Below are 21,639 nucleotides of genomic sequence, written 5' to 3'. Positions count from 1 at the left end.
GGGTGCGTTATGCACTGATCTCCCCTAATTATACTTACGAAATATAGTGCTGCTCGCACACCCCGGCTGACTAGTGCCTCCATTAACATAAAAATCCGCATGACCACTTGCGCTCCATTGTCCCAGAATTCCAGCTCCGGTGTGAATAATGTCCACAAAATGCGCATCACTCGTATCTAAGTCCCGCGAATTGTTCGTGCCAGCATAGAAGAAAATCGTAGGATCCAGCCCAGTTATCCTTCCAAGCTTGCCCTCCTCCGGCGTGAGATAATTCGCCACCAATCCGGCAATATGCGCTCCCACGCTGTACCCAATCAGATGCATACTGTCCGGGGGAACTCCACGCGGATGCTTGGCCAAATATTTGACCAGCTGGGATACGCAAAGACTTCCGAAGCGAGGTGCCCACTCGATTTGACTAAGGCACGGTTCCGTCACGGCCGAGCCGTAATCCACGATGATGATGTTGTAGTTGCCCCGGATGAAGTACGCCTTCCGCATGTCGGGACTGGGTGAAAGATTGCGCCCACCGCCGAACCCATGGATAACGATTTTCACCGGATGCTTGGGGTTCCAGTGGGTGTTGTAAAGCGACTCCCGATCCAAAACGTCAATTAGCTCCGGGTTCTGCTGGGTGCGCTTGGTGTAGAGGTAGAACTTGATCCGCGGGTGTGGGCAGCGGTACGGTTTCTCCAGGCAGGAACTGGTGTTGAACACATTGCTGGTGTCTTGCTGATTTTGTGCTGCATGGAAGAAAGAAGCAAAATGATGCGGAGGTTAAATGAAGTGTGTAAGTGACTTTAAATCGATGGTTTTAGTGCCGTCTCCGTCACAGTTGTTGCGGTTGTAAAGAGGTGTATTAAATATGTTACGTAAGCTAAAGAGGTAATAATCATAAACTGGTCAGCAAATGTGTGCACTGGCGATAGCGCGGCGCCTGTGAGAATTGCTCATCCTTTAGAAGCAAAGACATCAGTAAGCGAATGTCATAATGGAACAGTTGTCAACTTATTTGAATGTCCAAGTAAGTCGAAAATTTATACGACTTTCTTAAAATCAAACCAAAATTACATGTACTTTTACGTCAGCACAATGAGATTTTAGAACCAACGTAGCATTCGAACAGATGACTTAGCAGTTGAATACTCCCTTCACTTACATTAAAAATATGTTTCATTTAGTAATCTCAGCAATGCTTAATGTATCTTGAATCAGGGCAGTCCCTGAGCTCGTTACATAAATTATAATGCATCTAGAGTCATGATTCACTATCAATAACACTATTGGAAAAATGAGATTATGTCTGAAATAACACGGTATTTGATGACAAACATTTTTTTGTGGGACACGATCAACGTAGTCAGTCTGCTTAGCTCTGACCTTCACCACAACATAAATCCGCAATGACGCGTCATACATCCGAAATGAGTAACAATTTTATTTAATAATACGCATGAATGCACACAATTGGCTACATGTTGCTTGCATTGTTTTCCAATAAATTTCTCGATGGAAGGCTTCACGAAGGGCTTGCTTGCTAAGCCAAACGGAAGGTCCACCAGATAAGCACCATAGTTCGTCGACTGTTACTGAACCGAAAACGCTCGTTGCATAATTAATGATAGACCGGTGGCGTTCAGCGCAGTATTGTTGCTTAGATGGAATTAGAAGTAGATGTGTTGCCTTATGTCATATATTGGCTTGACTATCGCTTTGATACAGGTTCCGATCATTTGAGCAAGTTACTGAGTGGAACCATTTGGAAAACAAAATTTCAAAGAAAAAGATCAATTGTATTGTATTGTAAAAAAACTAATTTTATTTATAACTCAACTTATAATATGACATTTGTTTGAACAGCGGAGAGGATCTGTTTGAGTATCCTCACCGACCGATAGTTGTTGATGATTTTCACCAGCTAGTTGGGAAGTTTGTAGCGTTGGCCACCAGGCCAACATCACATAGCAACATGCCAAACATTATAGAACTTTCTCAACATCGAGTAAGGTCATGGTAGAGGTTATTGAGCTTCCGGATGGAGATGACTTTCGAAGACTTCCAGTACGAAGAGAAGTCTGCGAAAGGTGCCCGAACAGCTTGAGTTCGAAATCCCGGATGTTGCCATGGCCATGTTTTTTGATGATTTGATATAGGCTACTCCTCCGATATGACGTTGGGGTTAGATGTACTGGGGTGCCAATAGAATGCACAATGGGGAAATCCAATTTCAAAGGTGGAAAAAATTGATAACTTTCTTCACGAACAACTTACAGAAGAGATCAAGAGCTTATTCAAAAGGGAATTTTGCAAAGAATTCAGTGAGTGCTGTTCATGGACGTGGAACGCTTCTGTGTGTAGTTTTTGAGCTCATTTTGCCCTAATGCCCCATATATATCGAGTAGACTGGCCCAGATTACTATGGGGAGAAAAAAATGTTGTCGAATTCCACGGGGCACCCCCCAGAATTGTGTCTTTGGGTGAGAAAATCAATCTCTGAAAATTTCAGCTCAATCGCTTGTTGCATAAGCTGGCGCATTTGATTTGAAGTTTGTATGGGGATTACAGCCAAAATGTATAGGAAAATACACCTCCGTCACTCATTCGATCTGAAATTGGTTCTGATTGCTCGATTGACCTCAAAATTTCAAAAACGGCAGTTGGTATGCTGCAGAACAATTTTACAGAACATTGAATGATGATTAAATGAACTTTTCTTTAATTTTCGGCTGGATAATTCGGAGCTGATTTGTGTACTTTTGGGTTTCTTGATCGAATCGCATTAGCCGAAACCCACATAAAAGTTTATTTAATCATCATACAATGTTGTGTGAAATTGTTCTGTAGCATACCAATCGTTTTTGCAATTCTGAGGTCAATCGAGCAATCAGAACCAATTTCCAGATCGAATGAGTGACGGAGGTGTATTTTCCTATACATTTTGGCTGAAATCCCCATACAAACTTCAAATCAAATGCGCCAGCTTATGCAACAAGCGATTGAGCTGAAATTTTCAGAGATTGATTTTCTCACCCAAAGACACAATCCTGGGGGGTGCCCCGTGGAATTAGACAACTTTTTGTTTCCTGGGCCAGTCTAATATCGAGTTTCCAAACTATTTGTCATTTTATCTTTAAGAAATTGTTCTAAAATTGTGTTTATCACTTCACTGTGGATCCACAGAAGGCCACTGAATATATTTTGTTGGCAAAAGTTGGAAATTTAAGGGATTTTGGGGTCAAATAAGCATCAAAGTGCATTTTATGTGCAATTTTAATGTATTCTGTAAAAAATAGTAATATTTACAGATAAGTGTTGACATTATTGTTTCAAAGTGTTGAACAGATGTTGTCAAATGTTTGCCAAACAAAAATCAATGAAAGAAATCGTTTCACAAATGTTTTATTTGTTTATTTATTGAGTAAAAAACGATTTTTAAAAACTTTTGAATAGCGCCGATGCCAAACATTTCCAAACCATACCCGATAGCACAACTAGACAAGAATAGTCATATGTTATGAGTCTTGATGTGATCATAGATAGGAGGTGATGGGAGATACTCTTTTTTCTTAGCTTTTTGCCCAAATTCCCCTATGAAATAATATAGCTCAATGATTCTGAACAAGAAAATGAAGTAGTAATGTTAATTTAATTGATATTTTCCAATGATATAATGGAAATAACAAATAATCATATAATTCATTGAAAATATTGAATCATAGGGGATTTAGGGGTCATACAGCTCATTTAATGTAACTTTTTATACAAAATAGGATAACTTTTCTCACGAGCGACTCACAGATAAGGTTAAGGGCTTATTCGAAAGCAAATTTTCCAAGAAATTCAGTGAGTGATGTTTTATAGACATGAGACACTTCTGTATGTAGTTATTGAGCTGGTTTTGCCCCAATGTCCCATACATCAAAATTTTTCATATTTTGGTAATTTTACCTTTTAAAAATTACACTGAAATTCTGTTTTCCTCTTCATTGTAGATCCATACATATCACTATACATATTTTGTTGGAAAAAGTTGGAAGTTTAAGGGATTTTGGGGTCAAATAATCATCAAACTGCATCTATGTTAATTTTTCACGTATTCTGTAAAAAATAATAATAAGCAAGAAATCATTTGCGCTATATTACGTCGAATGATCATTTAGAGTTAATATACGGTGATTTAGTAACTGGTAAGCATTGATGTATCTCTACATATGGTCAATTTTGACGAAATCTACAGCCTATTGATTATTCAGATATTTATAGATAATAGTTGATATTATTGTCATATTTTTTTAACAGAAATTGATACCTTAAAAAAACAAATATCCATATATTACATTAAAAATTGATTTTTAAGGCATTTTGGGACAAATAAGTGAACAAATTCATTAATTATGTATTTAAAAAAATGGTTCTGAGCCCTGAACCCTTGGATTTTTTTTCAATGCAATCTACGAATATTTGTTATTTTTATAGTATCATTGACAAATTATAATTGAATCAATGTTACTCTATCATTTCCTTACCCAGAATCATTGAGCCACATTATTTCAAAGAGAATATTTCCTATCTATTCCTATCTATTATCACATCGTCTATATTTACTCTTATCTAGTTGTGCAAACGGGCATGGTTTGGGAATGATTGGCATCGGCACTTTTCAGAAGCATTGAAATCGAGTTTTACCCAATAAATCACAAAACAAAACATTTATGAAATGATTTACTTCATTAGAAATTGTTTCGCAAACATTCAAACATCAATGTATGTAGAACATTTTGGGAGAATAATAATATTTTCATTAATTTTTACAGAATACATGAAAAATTCACGTAAAGTGCAATTTAATACTTATTTGACCCCAAAATCCCTTAAATTTCCAACTTTTATCAACAAAGCATGTATAGTGTTTTTCTATGGATCTATAATGAAGAGGGACACATCTTTGGTACAATACTGAGAAGATAAAAGCACGAAAAATATGATAAACTGTGATGTATGGAACATTGGGGCAACACGAGCTTAATAACTTCATACAGAAGTGTCTCACGCCTATAAAACATCTCTTACTGAATTTCTTAGAAAACTCCCTTTCGAATAAGCCCTTAATATTCTATGTGCGTCGTCCGTGAAAAATGTTATCCTATTTTGAATAAAAAATATATTAAATGAGCTGTATGACCCCTAAATCCCCTATAATTCAATATTTTTAATTAATTTTATGATTATTTGTTATTTTCATTATATCATTGGAAAATATCAATTAAATTAACAATACTACATCTTTTCCATCCTCAGAACCATTGAGCTATATTATTTCATAGGGGAATTTGGGTAAAAAGCTAAGAAAAAAGAGTATCTCCCATCACCTCCTATCTATGATCACATCAAGACTCATAACATATGACTATTCTTTTCTAGTTCTGCTATCGGGTATGGTTTGGAAATGTTTGGCATCGGTGCTATTCAAAAGTTTTTAAAATCGTTTTTTACTCAATAAATAACCACATAAAACATTTGTGAAACGATTTCTTTCATTGATTTTGTTTGGCAAACATTTGACAACATCTGTTCAACACTTTGAGACAATAATATCAACACTTATCTGTAAATATTACTATTTTTTACAGAATACACACACTTAACTCATTTCACCGTATTCGGTAAATTTTACCGAAATCTCAACAGCAGAACTGTTCGGTAATTTATTTTACAGATTTTTGTAATTTTTCCCATTGTTCAACTGTCAAAATCACCGAAAATCAGTTAAATAATTTACCGAACAGTTCTGCTGTTGAGATTTCAGTAAATTTTACCGAATTCGGCGATTTATTTTAAGTGTGCATGAGAATTGGACATAAAATGCACTTTGATGCTTATTTGACCCCAAAATCCCTTAAATTTCCAACTTTTGCCAACAAAATATATTCAGTGGCCATCTGTGGACCCACAGTGAAGAGGTAAACACTATTTTAGAACAATGTCTTAAAGATAAAATGACAAATAGTTTGGAAACTCGCAATATATGGGACATTAGGGCAAAACGAGCTCAATAGCTACATACAGAAGCGATCCACGTCCATGAAACAGCACTCTCTGAATTCTTTGCAAAATTCCCTTTCGAATAAGCTCTTGATCTCTTCTGTAAGTTGTTCGTAAAGAAAGTAATCAATTTTTTCCACCTTTGAAATCGGATTTCCCCATTGTGGAATGTATGGGAAAAATTTGACCATCGAATTTCAACAACGGATAGCGCTCAAAAGTTTTATCTCCTCAAAAAAAGTCCGCATGCAACATTTCAGCTCAATTGGACTTCGTTAAGTGTTTGACTTTTTTGAAACACACAAATTTCCAAGGGGGATTTCGAAATCGAGTTTTTATTTTTGATGCCAAATTTCTTAGAAATGCACAAAACGTCGAGATCTGCACTATTTAAATGTTCCTCGTAGTGTTGCTTTCACCTTTCGATCACTCGAGATGCTAAAGTCTCTCTAAGTCGTACCGCGGTGGCCGCCGTAACCGATCATTGTTGATGACGGATAGTTTTGGGCGCAGTTTAACCATCACCAGATAGTGGTCAGAGCCGATGTTAGCGCCACGATTTGTCCTGACGTCGATAATGTCGGAGAAGTGCCGTCCATCATTCAGAACGTGGTCGATTTGTGATTCTGTCTGCAGTGGTGATCTCCAGGTATACCGATACGGAAGGCTGTGTTGGAAGTAGGTGCTGCGAATGGCCATATTCTTAGAGGCAGCGAAATCAATTAGTCGTAGGCCGTTTTCGTTCGTCAGCCGGTGAGCGCTGAGCTACCCAATAATCGGTCTAAACTCCTCTTCTTGGTCAACCTGAGCGTTCAAATCTCGTATGATGATTTTGACGTACTCACGTTCCAGCAGAGTGTAGAATGCGTCCTTATAATGTGAACTAATTCCAAAGTGTGGGCTATGGACGTTGATTATGCTGAAAATGAAGAACCGGCCTTTGATCCTCAACCTGCACATTCCGCATACCGCATACCGCATTCCACATACCCCTAAATTTCCGGTGGACCATGGTGCACGGTTTCACTTAGAGTCCCTCGCTGGCACTCGGACGATGATCAGCCGCCCATAACGTGGAAAACATACGCTGTTGTGAGCCGCTCCTAACAAGGAGGACCGACGCTCAGTAAGTTTTGCACCTCCCCTTCCCTGTCAACATACGACCATAGTTTCCCAACGGGGTTGATTACCCGATCTTTCCTAAGGTTGCTCGTATCCCAGCCAGCGCCACGAGGTGGTAGGGATAGGAGCTGCTGGGTAAGAAGCTAAGAACCGCGAGATGGGGTCTATTGTATTCCTTCAGGTACGCGAAGTACCAATGGTGCGCTTTAACCACATTTGCTGTGCCCAGCATGGAAGTTTTAGTTTCTAATATTAATACCTATAATCAAACCACATAAATTCAAAAGCTTAATGTAAATGCGTTAAGTTTATACGAGTTCTACGTCTACTCGCGGTCATGTTCAAAACATTAACCATTACACGCTTTTTTTCAAATCGAAATAATATGCGAAATAATAAAATTTTAACACCTTGTACTGACATTTTTTCGATTACAAAAACAACAGTTCTGGTTTTATAATCATTTCAAGTTTTATATCCTGTACCTAGCCGATGTGATAAGGACAAGCCTCTCGGAATCCAAATTTAAACCTACTCGAGTTTTCAAGGGCACACCCTCAATAGGGACGCAATACACAACTGTCATTTATTATTTTAGGTTTCATGTGTCGCAGCCAGGGGTATCCAGGTTTCCACGCTCGGTAATGGCGGCTTATCGGTGGGTAAAAATCAATTGGTCACTGTACTGTTTGACACTAGCTGGAGGAAAGCCGACTGGCGTTCGTGGGTGAGGGGAAGGGAAAAAAGGCCTTTTCGGCAGTGAGTTTTACTCCAGCTAGTGTCAAACAGTACAGTGACCGATTGATTTTTGCACACCGACAAGCCGCCATTACCGAGCGTGGAAAGCTGGATAGCAAAAGTCAAAATCACCGTAGCAAACATAAAATACATACCTAAATATGTTTAGTCTTTTATTCCTTGACTTACACAGATTTATGACTTAAAAATGATTTATTCCTCAGAGTCGTATAGTGCACGCCAAAAAATACGAGTCGTTTACAGGAGTTAACCCCGTTAAAACTCATGGAAAAGGGTCAACTGAATTAAGCGTGCACAAACCGAAAATGTCAGAATGCCCAAAACTGTCAGAATTTCCAAAAATGTCAAATTCATGTTTACTACGGTGCATCTGTATGGGGTTGACAGCTGCGCTATATCCCTGGTCGCAGCAAGCGTGAAATAATAAAATTGACAGTTGTGTATTGCTTCCGCATTGAGTGATGTTCCCTTAAAAAAACTAACGTTTTTAGTATTGGATTCCGGGAGGTTAAAATTTTCGTGTAGGGGAAGTGTACCGGTTTTGGCCTCCTTAGTGCCTAATTTGGCCAACCCTGGAAAATACACATTTATCCAAAATATTCGATCAGTTAAAAGCAGCGTAGAAGCGTGAGAGATATATCTCTTGTTGGAACTAATAAAACCCTAGTGAATTGCTTTATTTTTGGAGTTATTCGCAAAATTGGCCAAATTAAGAACATGGCCAAAACCGGTACAGTTCCCCTACCTAGTTTTTCTTTTTTTTTTAATTCAACAACGAAAACATGTCAATTTGAAGTTTTTATGAGCCCTTTATTGCAAATAGGGATTTAAAGTGAAATTATTTTCTTCCAGTACAATTTCATTGTACGAGAAAGGCTAAGAATGTTTCACCTGTTGGCAGTTGCTGCTAAATAAATAAATAATAAAGATTTAAAGAATCCAGACTTGGTCTAATGAAGCAAACTGGGGAAGACTTAATCACAGAACCAATCATGGTTGCCATTTTCAATGTGCAAGACATCATCCCGATTATTCAAACTGAATTAATTTGCATGTGGTCAAAACGCACCAAGCGCCAACGAAAAATTACCGATTTTTCTGCACAAATTTTCGTTTAGTAGATTTAATTGATCGTAAAGGGTATCGGATATCTCTCAACTCCATAACTGAGGATATCCTACTGTAAATGTACGTTTAAGGTGAAGGTGGGTTGAGTACCAAAACAAAGCTTTGAAAGTATTGGTACAATAAAAACTGTCATATACTGTAGTAGTATTGGTGTCGTATTTATAAAAAAGCAAAGAATATTAGTAGGGTGATTCAAAAAACGACCCAGCTCCACCACGCTCACTCGATTCCGTCCCATGCTCCGAGTGTCCTCCAAAAACCGATTTGAACAAAAACTGGTTGAACACTAGCCGGTTCAAGTTTGTATGAAAACTAGTATGAGAAACTAAATTTTTCATTACACTGGCTACAGCGCCTTCCCTCCAAACGCGTGCGAAAAGAGAATCCACATAGCTTAAAGCAACATTTCGGAGACTCCACTTAACGAAAACTGCACCGCAGGAAAGATCCATTGATTATGTAACGCAAAAAATAAGCCTAATTTGCTAAAGATTCGCAACCTCGATTCAAATCGACTTCCAACCATTGAAACCACCATGTCCATTGTCTATGGAATTAAAGGTCTTGAATATTTCATCCAGTCATATGGTCTCCCCCCTCGCCAGCGCCCAATGACGGAGTGACACAATCAAAATAATGTAAAATTCAACCTCGCCATATCAACTGTCATACAAACCTGAAACGACATGTGCACGGTAAGCCTCTATTCAAACCATTCAAACCAACCCAAACCATCGGATGACACCCAAAGTATGAATCATAATCGACTGAGCGCGGCGGAGCAAAATTATGTTTTGAACCACCCTATGTATTAGTTTGCTGCTGCCGCTGCCAGTGTTTACATTCGCTCCGCGGTCAGTTTTTAATCATTTTTTCGGGCAAAAATAGCAGTTTTTATTAGGTTTTCGGTTCAAACGAGTGACTGGTTTCAAAAAGTGATGTTTAATTTGCATTCTATCAACATTTCGGGCTGCTCATGTGCGAAGACGTGAGTAAAAACTTGATTTTTCTATGCCCTTTGAGAAGAAGTGAAGTGCAGTGATAAGCCCACCGAAGTAAATAAATATGCTGTGAACAGGTTAGTAATTTGAATATTAAACTTTTGTTCGATGCTGTTCGATGCATTCGAATGTTGGAGGGAGAGGAGTGCGGGAGGTGTGGGGTTGACCCGTGGAAGGTCCGGTGCCATATTGACTGCCATTGTGGTACTCCTCCAACTATGTCCTTAAATCGATATGAAACTATTTTCGTTGCCCTTCTACGAACAAAATATCACAAGTCAGTCGAAAAGCCGCTTGGTGCGGTTTGGCTGAACTCTGATCATGTGATAATCGATTCTACCAGCTTCACAAAAAACGAGAAAAAATGTTTTGTTCGCAACGATAAATACCGTTTTGATATACATCAAGTTCCTGTCGCTAAATCTAAGTGCCTCTTACCAATCTAATTAATTTGATGACATAACAGAAAGTGGGATCTTAAAATGCATAGCACTTCGCGTTTACGATGGAAGGTGCAAAAGAAGTTGCGTAAATTTGATGCATCATCGTGCAGATTATTGACAATCGCAGGTTTCATAACGTATAAACAGCGACAAGTATGTAGTTAATTAGATGGTAGTAAATCGAAAATTAGTAGTTATAAGTAGGTTGTGCCATGGATTTCATTATCGGTAGTTTGTTTTCCTTTCATATAGACTACTAATAGGAACTGATTTATCGGACTCAGATCTAGCGTCAAATCTATGTAATACAGTCGATTCTTTACGTCTCGACATTGAATAAGGGACCATAGAGATAGAGAGAGATCGAAGAAGAAGCAACAAAAAAAAATGTCATTTCATGATTTTGATTGTATTGCCCAAAGATGGTCTAGTAGCCTAGAATATTGAATATTGAATATATCGACATAGGGAGAGTATATGAACAAAATATAACCAGATAGATAAAGAGAGATATCGAGATAGGGAGGTAAACGAGATGTAGAAAGCAAAAATATATGTGGTTTGAGATATCGAGATGAAGAATACCGAGATGTAGAGAGTCAACTGTATTACTAAAGTTAAAAATGCAGATCTTGTTGACGTCGAATTGATGCTATTCCACAAATTTGACCTTGGAAAACATTGTCGGGCAACCGAAGAAAAATCTGTATTTACTTATCTAGGATTGCTCCCCATTTGAACGAGTATGTCATTCCTCAAAATCGATGACCATGATAGTTCGAGAAAACAGAGGTAATAAGCCAATGAGCTGGACTTTACTTTACTTTAGTAAAGTCTAGCTCCTTGGTAATAAGCCAGTTTAGGGGGTCCCGTAGTGTAGTTGGCTACACGTTCGCCTCATAAGCGAATGGTCATGTGTTCGATTCCCAGCCCCTCCACCAAACCCTTGTCAGTTGCCAGAAGCGCAGTCCGTACGGTGGCGTCTTGGGGAACGCGCCTCACCGACACAGCTGCCTGATGACGACTGACAAATCTTTTCTTCTCGGAGGCATTCCTCCAACATTCTTCGACTAATGGCAACCGAACAAAGCAACAATCACTGGATTCATCACATGGCTAAATGAACACAATGGACTCCCGATGATATGGATGGACTGCCAACGACAACAATAACGAATAGACCAATGCAAACTCTAACTTAACCTCACTTATTTTGACAGTTCACAGAGCTTGTTTACAAGGTGTTAGAAGAAAAATCGATGAGAAGAAAACTGAAATTCATATTTTTAGTTTAAAATTGTTGTGATCCGAATATTTCAGTGATATTCTTTGCATTCAGCATGAAATCAATCGCAAAGAATATCTATCTGCGAATAGAATGGCGAAACAATTTTATCGGAAGCTTCTCCGGAGGCTAAGCCCCGGCGAAAAAGCTCTGTGAACTGTCAACCTACGTCATCATGCACTGGTCTATTATGGACTTCTAAAAATAGATTCTGTATGGACTCTGCACGCAAAAAAATAGTGCAGTAAAAACTACCATTCCGAGGGTTATTTTAAGAATATGCACCGACAAATTTTCAGCAGAAAACAAACCTGTTTGATTTTACCATGCGCGCAGTAAAAATCAACTGTGGCCCATGCGGAATGTTGTCACATGAACTGAAACTGTGGCGAATTTCTCTGAAACCATGGTAAAATTTACTTAAATTTCATGGTAGTTTTAAAAACAGAGCGTAGTCTACAAAATAGTAGTTTTTACCACGGAATTGTTTTCTGTGTGTACAGCGGAGTACCACAGTAGATCACGGCACAGTAGCGGTTAAGAACACAGAGTGCCTACCAAATAAATATAGCATAGCATAGCATATGTGATTGTACAAATCGTGGGTGGCTATACAATGCTCAATTGAGCAATCTACTGTATATTGTCGCAAATTGGTACTTGGGATTAGTACCTTTTCCTATCCAGCTTTTTATTATAGCCACGGATCAACTATGGTAGTCCAGTTTTGACATTTGCTGTGTACAATTTATAGCACTATTCTAGTAGGCATAGATTCGTGGAAAACACCAAAACATCAAAACAGTTTTCAAATGGGCTACAATAAATCATATAAAAATTTACTAATACATTTTCCTTTTTAGGTACAAGAATAAGAATGAAACTGGTCTGTTTGCGGAAAAGGGAATCTGGAGACCATTGATAAATATTTCTACTTTCTGCATACTCAAACTAACTTAATTTAACTCGAGCAGGATAATTAATTGAACTTGATTGAATTGAAAATGATTAAGATAACCATTTCATGCGGTTCCGATAGTGTAGATCCGGATCTAGTTGGATTAGATTAGATTAGATCCGGGTTGTGACCCGGATTTAACCGTGTGATTACCGATAAATGGTCGAGCAGGATATGCTTGGTGACAGTTGAATAAAACGATTGTCAACGACCTTGAGCCTATTTCCTAATGGTGGCGGTAAAAGTACGGATTTGGTTTCGGTTCCTTGAACGTCCTGGAGTATGATTGCCAGTGGTTATCGATGCTCCCTGGGCTTGTTAACTGTCACTTGTCATAAGACGAGTTTATTCAATCCCATTGAGTTCCACCACTTAATTGTATCTTGACAGATACGTATTTCGACCTCAACAGTAAGGCCGTCTTCAGTGTCTCGTACTTGACTCGGCAGGTCAAGTCAAGTACGAGACACTGAAGACGGCCTTACTGTTGAGGTCGAAATACGTATCTGTCAAGATACAATTAAGTGGTGGAATTCAATGGGATTGTATAAACTCGTCTTATGACAAGTGAAGACATTCCACTAAAAAGCTCAAAATAATTTTCTTATTGTTAACTGTTCCCAGCGCTGGATATCCGCGATCTTTTCGGATATCAGACAACGGTTCTGCGAATTACCATTAGAGAAACGTGAGGGAAAATGCGCTTTATTCACGCCTAAATACCATCTGCAATTCAACGGAAATGTACCTAATGTCTATAATGGAGCATAAATACATGATTTGTTGGAGCATCGTCTCGAAAAAGACTTGAAATTTGATAAACTTAGGTAGATGGGAGAACTAACATTAAATGGAAAAGTATGTGGCTGATTGGGATATGTGAAAAAGTTAGTAACAACATTTTTGTAATTGATTACCTAATCGAATACTGTTAGAACTAGCCTGAAACTTCATGTATGTTTCATAAAATATAGTAAAAAGTACTAAAAGGGATCATTAACGATATTTTATTCAAAGTACAAAGGGTTCAAGTGGACTTCGTTACAATATTATTGTCTTGATTCTATCAAATTATCAAAAAGCCTTGAATTCTTCTATACCTAGAAAATAAAAGTAGTGATTAAAAGCTTGTAAAAATGGATATGAGATCAAACGAATTAATCCTTTAGAAACTAAATTTCAAAACAGTTGAAAATATGAAAACCAATCAACTTAGTTGATAGCCATGACAACGATGGCTGCAAAAACATCACTGTATATTCTGTACACAGCAAACGTCATAAAATGAATAACACAGTTTATTTATGGCTAGCGTAAAAAGCTGGATACAGTAGCAGTTGTATACCTGGCCACGTCCTTACAATCACGGAAGGAAGGGAAGGAATGTTAGTTCAACATCTACTAGTGAAGATGCAAGGAACCCATACTACCTTCATAGATGTCTCGGGAAGGAAAATTAGTGCTAGTGGGTAAGGTGAATAATATGGAGCTCTATTCGACAATATAGAGCGTTTGTCAATAACAGTATATGCTGAAAAAATAATAAAATATATTCATCAATTTACTTACGAACCGTCCAAAGGAGGACAAAGTAACCTGGATTTTACAAATGTTTCGCATTATTTACAAAACACGCACACTTATTCACCGAACATTATAATCAGAACCAAAAACTCGGATTTTACGAATGCTCTAAATCCTACCTGAAACACGTCCGATCACGCACCAATTGTTTACTCACTCGGCCGCGCGAGAGTGCCTACCAAATAAATATACGAATAAAAAAAGCCAGTTTAGGTAATAAGTTAGTTTATTACCTCTATTTTCGAAAAGATGCTGACCTAAAGAAGTTTGAGTTTATCTCCACAGATAAAAATATGTTGTGATTTTAAATGTATTTTCATGCACATACTTGGAGCATGCAAAGTAACATTCAATAGATCGCACTATTCTTTGTGATCAAAATAAATTTAAACTGTGTTTGCTTGTAAAATTCAGTCAAATAAAGTGAATATCGAATAATAATCCGTTTGATAGGATAAGCTGCAATTTACAGGACGCTGAATTTTCAAAATTATTTGCTGTGTCCCATCATCTCTGTTACAGGTCCCCCCCAGGTCCCCGCTACTGTTGCTGCCAATGCATTGCAATGGAATGCACCTCACCCGACACAGTCAAGTATTTTTGCCATGGGGAACCGTCCTTCATGAGTGCTGGAAAAGTTTCGAGAAAAGTAGAATCATGGATATTTGACATGACATGATATAGAAAATAAGGATTAAAATGCCTCTAGCACATTATAAAAAAAAAACTGGCCAAAAAATTTTTTAGTTTGTGGGGTTAGAAATTCAACAATCTCAAGCATTATCTGCTTATTCGAAAAGAATATAAAAATCGAGATATCATGTCTATTTTGTTTGCATTCGATATTCTAAACTCTTAAGGTGACTCGGGGAAGCACTACACACAGTGTTATTTTTTTTATCTTTGTCTCTTTCTAGCATTATCACCTCGTAACTTTGGAGCAACGTATTTAGGTTTTCAGTTGCTTGATGTAACTGTAAATGTATCAGCATGTAGATGGAGAGTAAGCACGCGCCGCTGATACTGTTTCAAAATCATATTTGTTGTAGAAACAAAATTAAGCATTCAATAATGAAAATGATGACGATTTGATGATTGTTCGTGCTTCCCGTATCCCCCTAAACCAATACATACTTTGAGAGTTGGTATAAGCTATTTCTCGAAGGGTATAAGTAGCGGTACCTTAATATAAAGAGGCCTTACATTAAGTTCGAGAAATACAGGGGTTAGGCAAAATGATTGAGATAGGCTTAGATTGGCCCAAATTCAAATCCTTATAACTTTTTGAAAAATTGATCAAATTGGACTTGAAGCATTCGACGGCAAATTTAGTCAAGATTTAAGAACATGCATGGTCACGAATACTGGCCACCGGACACCAGAAATGTTTCGGATTTTCGGAGGCCATGTCAAAAACACATTTTTTCTGCCGCTCGTATTTTTATGTGGTTTGAAGTTACATCGATGAACACTATTTTCCTAGAAACTAGATATTATTGAAAATTGAATGCGGGTGACTGCGCTAAGATCCGTTGAAAAACATCCGAGATATGGCCATTTCAGTAAACCTGTTTCCGGATACTATGGTCAATTATGTATATCCTTCCAATCACGTATATATTATCCGGTACCATATCAATATTGGTATCAAACTTCAAGATTTTTCATGGAGATGCTTCAGGAAGTATATTCAGGACGATCAGTTGCCCTGACCACTCTGTAGTAGGTTCCAGGTGCCCCAGGGGAAGTGGCCAATTTGAAAAACGTTAAGAACCCTATCAATATGGGTATCAAAATTCAAGATTTTTCATGAAAATGCTTCTGGAAGCATTTTCAGGACGATCAGTTGCCCTGACCACTCTGTAGTAGGTTCCAGGTGCCCTGGGGGAAGTGGCCAATTTGAAAAATGTCCAGAACCATATCAATATGGGTATTAAACTTCAAGATTTTTCATGGAGATGCTTCAGGAAGCATATTCTGGATGATCAGTTACCCTGACCGCTCTGTAGTAGGTTCCAGGTGCTCCGGGGGAAGTGAACAATTTGAAAAACGTTCGGAACCATATCAATATGGGTATCAAACTTTGATTTTTTTGAGGGGATACTTCTCAATGCATTTTAGAACCAGCAGCTGTCATGACCGCTCTGTAGTAGGTTCCAGGTGTTCCGGGGAAGTGGCCAATTTGCAAAATGTTCGAAACCATATCAAAATGTATATCAAGTTTCAAGGTTTTTCATGAAGATGCTTTTGGACTCTCCTGTCAAATAGAGTTCGCCGCCGCACGAAGTTGACCATCTACAAAACGCTCATTAGACTAGTCGGCCTCTATGGCCACGAAAGTTGGACGTTGCTGGCGCCCTTGGAGTTTCCGAAGATGTTGCGGACCACCTATGGCGGGGTGCAGATGGAAGCCCAAGTAACATTTTAAGTTTTATAACGCTCTTGAAGTCCATAATTTACTCTTCAATAGAGTTATGAAACCAGGATAAAACCAAAATGTTTCTAGGGAGACGATACGTGGTGGAGGCCAATGAACCACGAGTTGTAACTGTTAGGAGATTTACCCACACGGTACAATTTTGGAGGTTACGGTGGGCCGGGCATGTAGCCAGAATGTCAGACGACAACCCGATTGAGATGGTGCTCGATAATGATCCGACCGGTACAAGAAGAAGAGGCGCGCTGCGGTCACGATGGATCGACCAAGTGTAAGATGGCCGTTCACACTTTTTCCAACAACTGGACGAGTATACATTTGGCGCTCACCGGAAGAGGCTTATGATATATCTTGACATGGCCATGGTCCTATGGCACTTAAAGGCAAAGTGAAGCCTGCCGATTATCAAATTATTTTGGAAGACAAGGTATTTGTTGATATGATGACAAATCCTGAATATGACATTTGTTTTTTATTTGATGGTTAGGTGCTGCCGATGATGGAATCGGTCTTTTTTGGAGGGGATGGAATCTTTCAGGATTATAACGCTCCGATTCACAGAGCAAAGATCATCATTACGTATCACTCGCATATCCGAAATAAACTTATTATGGATCGATTATTAGCTACCTAATTGAGTGATCATTTCAACTATTTATTTAATTATAAACAAACCAAAGCCGCTGTGACTTCCGCTACATAAAGCAGCCGTCTCCATTCTACTTGATCCATGGCCATCCATGGCGATCCACCGTTGCACGCCTCTTTTTCTTGTACCGGTCGGATAATTATCGAAGCATCATCTCAATCAGGTTGGCGTCTGACATTCTGGCTACATGCCCGGCCCACCGTAACCCACCGTGTGGGTAGATCTCATAACAATTGCAACTCGTGCTTCATTGGCATCCACCACGTATCGTCTTCCATCTGCATCCCGCCATAGATGGTCCGTAATACTTTCCATTCGAAAACTCCAAGGGCGCGTTTCACCTTCGTCAGCAACGTCCAACTTTCGTGGTCGTAGAGGCCGACTGGGCCGTTTTGTAGATGGTCAACCTCGTGCGGCGGCGAACTCTATTAGACAGGAGAGTCCAAAAGCATCTTCATAAAAAACGTTGAACTTTGATACACATTTTGATATGGTTTCAAACATTTTGCAAATTGGTCACTGTCTTTGAGACACCTGGATCCTACTACAGGGCGGTCATGGCAGCTTCTAGTTCTAAAATGCTTTAAAAGTATCATCTTTTAAAAATCTTGAAGTTAGATACCCATATTGATATGGTTCTGTACATTTCCCGAGCAACACACATGTTGTAGAGTATTTAAAGTGACTCATATACAACCGATTTCAGTCATATTTGAGTTGCTGCAACCAAATCAACGTGGATTGTGCTACTTGGGTTGCCACTTCCCCGGGGCACCTGAAACGTACTACAGAGTGGTCATGGCAGTGATCTGGTTTTAAAATGCTTTTAGAAGTATCACCTCAAAAAATCATTTAGCCACTTCCCCGGGGCACCTGCAGACTATTACAGAGTGGTCATGACAGCTGCTGGTTCTAAAATGCATTTAGAAGTATCCCCTCAAAAAATTTTGAAGTTTGATACCCATATTGATATGGTTCTGGACATTTTTTAAATTGGCCACTTCCCCCAGGGCACCTGGAACCTACTACAGAGTGGTTAGGGCAACTGATCGTCCTGAATATGCTTCCTGAAGCATCTCCATGAAAAATCTTGAAGTTTGATACCAATATTGATATGGTACCGGATAATATATACGTGATTGGAAGGTTATACATAATTGACCATAGTATCCGGAAACAGGTTTACTGAAATGGCCATATCTCGGATGTTTTTCAACGGATCTTAGCGCAGCCACCCGCATTCAATTTTCAATAATATCTAGTTTCTAGGAAAATAGTGTTCATCGATGTAACTTCAAACCACACAAAAATACGAGCGGCAGAAAAAATGTGTTTTTGTCATGGCCTCCGAAAATCCGGAACGTCTCCGAACAATCCGTGCATGTTCCTAAATCTTGACTAAATTTTCCGTCGAATGCTTCCAGTTTTGTCCAATTTCATCAATTTTTCAAAAAGTTATAAGGATTTGAATTTGGGCCAAATTTAACCTATCTCAATCATTTTGCCTAACCCTTGTATCTGAATAAAAAACGACTACTCCATTTCTTCTCAATAGAAATGGAACAGAAAAACATGTACTAAATAAACGACATGGGTATACTACAAAAGTTTAATGAAATGGACGCAGTGGTTCATCCCGAACAAAAAAAAAGGCCTCAGTCATACGAGAAATCCTTGGAGAATCGCCTTGAGGTATATACGCGTAACAAAAGGTGGTTGGACTGTTTTCAAAAGTGTAACATTCTATTTGTGGCCCTTTTAATAAAATGTGATCTCAACATGTGGCCCTTTTAATAAAATGTGATCATTACATATGTTCTGTGCTATCCATGAAATCTCTAGGATAATTAAGACAAGAAATACCTGGAGGAAGATTTTCGGGTCTACACGCGTAATCGAAAGTGTGTCGACTACTTTCGACTTTCGATTGTCGACTACATGTTATTTGTGGTCCTTAGAATAGAATGCGATCACAACATATGTTCTGCATTATCCAAGAAATCTCTGGAGTAAGGACTTATGGTCTACATGCGTAACCATAAGTCTATCGATTTGTCTTAAAAGTGGTATACGCTCTTTGTGATCTTTAGATTGGAATGTGATGACAACATAGGTTCTGCGTTATCGAAGAAATCTCCGAAGTAAGGCCTTAAGGTCTACACACGTAACCATGGGTCTGTCAACTGGTTGCAAATGTGGTGTATGCTCCTGTAGTCCTATACTATCGACAGACATATGATTTCTGTACACTGATACACGTATCATGTTGTACGCATACAGCAGCAGGATGACACACATATTTTGTCACCATTCGCTGTGTTACTATCGTATTGTCTGCGTTACATATATAGATTTTCTAACAAAATAATAAAAATTACATTTACCATTTTCGCATAGCCTCTAAGTACATATTAAAAAAATATTTCGTTGGAATCCGGCCTTTTGGTGATTATTTTAAACATTTTTATTGTTGTTCGAAACACACTTGGTGAATTTTAGATTTATGTAAAGAAACACTACTATCTGTAAAATTGCTAACAAAGTAAATTTGTCATTATCAAAATTATTTTACCAATATGTACCGCTTTATTATGATTATTGGGATTGACAAAAAACGCAAAATCCCTATTTACGCCCCAAAAAAATCACTTAAGAAAACGCCTAAATTTCCTAAAAAGAAAAGAGTATTTTCTTCCCTCAATTTACAACAATCAGTGAATACTAACTGCTCATTTACATATAAACTCGATATAAATTGTGTTGTTATGAGGTGAGGGTTCGATTTCCGCTCCAATCGTGGAAACTCTTCGATATGCAAAATATTCTTCACCAGTCTACCAGGCATTGTCCGTTCGTTGTTTTATTTTACCGAAATAAAATTTCGCTTTTAAGTGTGAGTATCTAAAAACGTTGAATTTTGACGAAATTTGGTACTTCATGTTGATTGCAATCACTCGGTAATAAAATTTGCAGCCATGATCGGTAAACTTTAAATCTCACCGGATTTCGGTAAAGCTCATCTGTCAAAAAATAAACTTAGACACCACACGTGTTTGGCGAAAAAATTTGACTTGAAATTATTTTATTTCAAGCACACATAGATGCTTTTGGAAAACTTCTTTTGGTAAGCAAAACATTGAAAAAATCACAACAAATTAAATGATAACTATAATATTTTATTTAAGCAAATTCACAAATTTCGATGAAACTCCAAAACGAGGCTCCACAAAGGTTACCCAAGGAACATATTTGTATAAGGCAGCTGCAGATTGTGCTGAATATGAGATTGGAGGAATCATACCAAACTACAGACGTGATGTACATTTTTGTTCAAAAATTGGAAAGGATTTCCGTTGGAATCACCGTTAATATATAATTTTTCCATCAAGATGAAAGCTATAGTACTATTTTTAAAAGTGACGACGCCATTTTCATTCACCAAAGCTACACTGCGCATCAGATAAGTTTTATTGTAATATTGAAGAGAAATTGATAACTCCCTAGCCGTTTTTGGGCTTTCAACTGGATTAGGATTTTTATGAAGAGTATTCCTGAATATTTATCGTAAGTAGGTAAACTAATTACATATACTTAACTTTGGACAATTTGCTTCATTTTCATAATTTCAATGGAAATTTGGGAGAAATATGTGAGTGTTAACGATATATGAAAATAAATCGAAATATATTTATGATCACATGTGTACAAACGCTCGAAAATATTTGAGTTTGCATTTCAATTTATTTACTTCAAATAGCAATGAAAATAAACAAACTAATCATTTACTGAATTTCAGCAAAACATTGTACTGAGATGTTGTAAAACATTACCGAGCAGATCGGTGAACCATTTACGAACAGTTCGGTAAATTTTGACAGTTGGGGGTTTCGCACAATTTACGACCAGTCGGTAATTTGAACTTTCACCGAGATTTTTGCCGAGATATCAGCTGTTGGATTCTCGGCGATTTTTTTTTGCCGTCTTCGGCAAAATAATTTAAGTGTGTATACGGAAATGATTCTCAAAATTATTTAAACCTCCATTCTCCAAGTTCAGTAGACCCTCTAGAGTGCCCAAGATTTTTTTCTTCTGGTTTTTCGGATCTGGACCATTTTTTTGAATCCGATTTCTTACGAATTCCATAACTTATCCATAACATGTGGGAATGCATGACATTTTCCGGGCAATTCGGGTCAAGCAGGCTGAGTCCGGGACTGTCCTGCATTATCCG

At 38.1% G+C, this 21,639-nt stretch overlaps 1 protein-coding gene across 6 annotated transcripts in view; it reads right to left on the bottom strand.

The window, feature by feature from the left end:
- The window catches only part of LOC134212256 (pancreatic triacylglycerol lipase-like), an 81,036-nt gene that overhangs the window by 9,102 nt on the left and 50,295 nt on the right, over window positions 1–21,639 (bottom strand). For all 6 annotated transcript variants that reach the window (XM_062689945.1, XM_062689947.1, XM_062689949.1 and 3 more), the window contains one exon: window positions 39–743. In XM_062689945.1, the coding sequence (XP_062545929.1) occupies window positions 39–743 (705 nt within the window). The remainder of the gene's footprint in view (window positions 1–38; window positions 744–21,639) is intronic.

This window comes from Armigeres subalbatus, chromosome 2, assembly GCF_024139115.2.
Source record: "Armigeres subalbatus isolate Guangzhou_Male chromosome 2, GZ_Asu_2, whole genome shotgun sequence".
Classification (NCBI taxonomy): Eukaryota; Metazoa; Arthropoda; class Insecta; order Diptera; family Culicidae; genus Armigeres; species Armigeres subalbatus.
The sequence above is the reverse complement of the archived record's forward strand: the minus strand, read 5'-3'. Positions and strand labels throughout refer to the sequence as shown.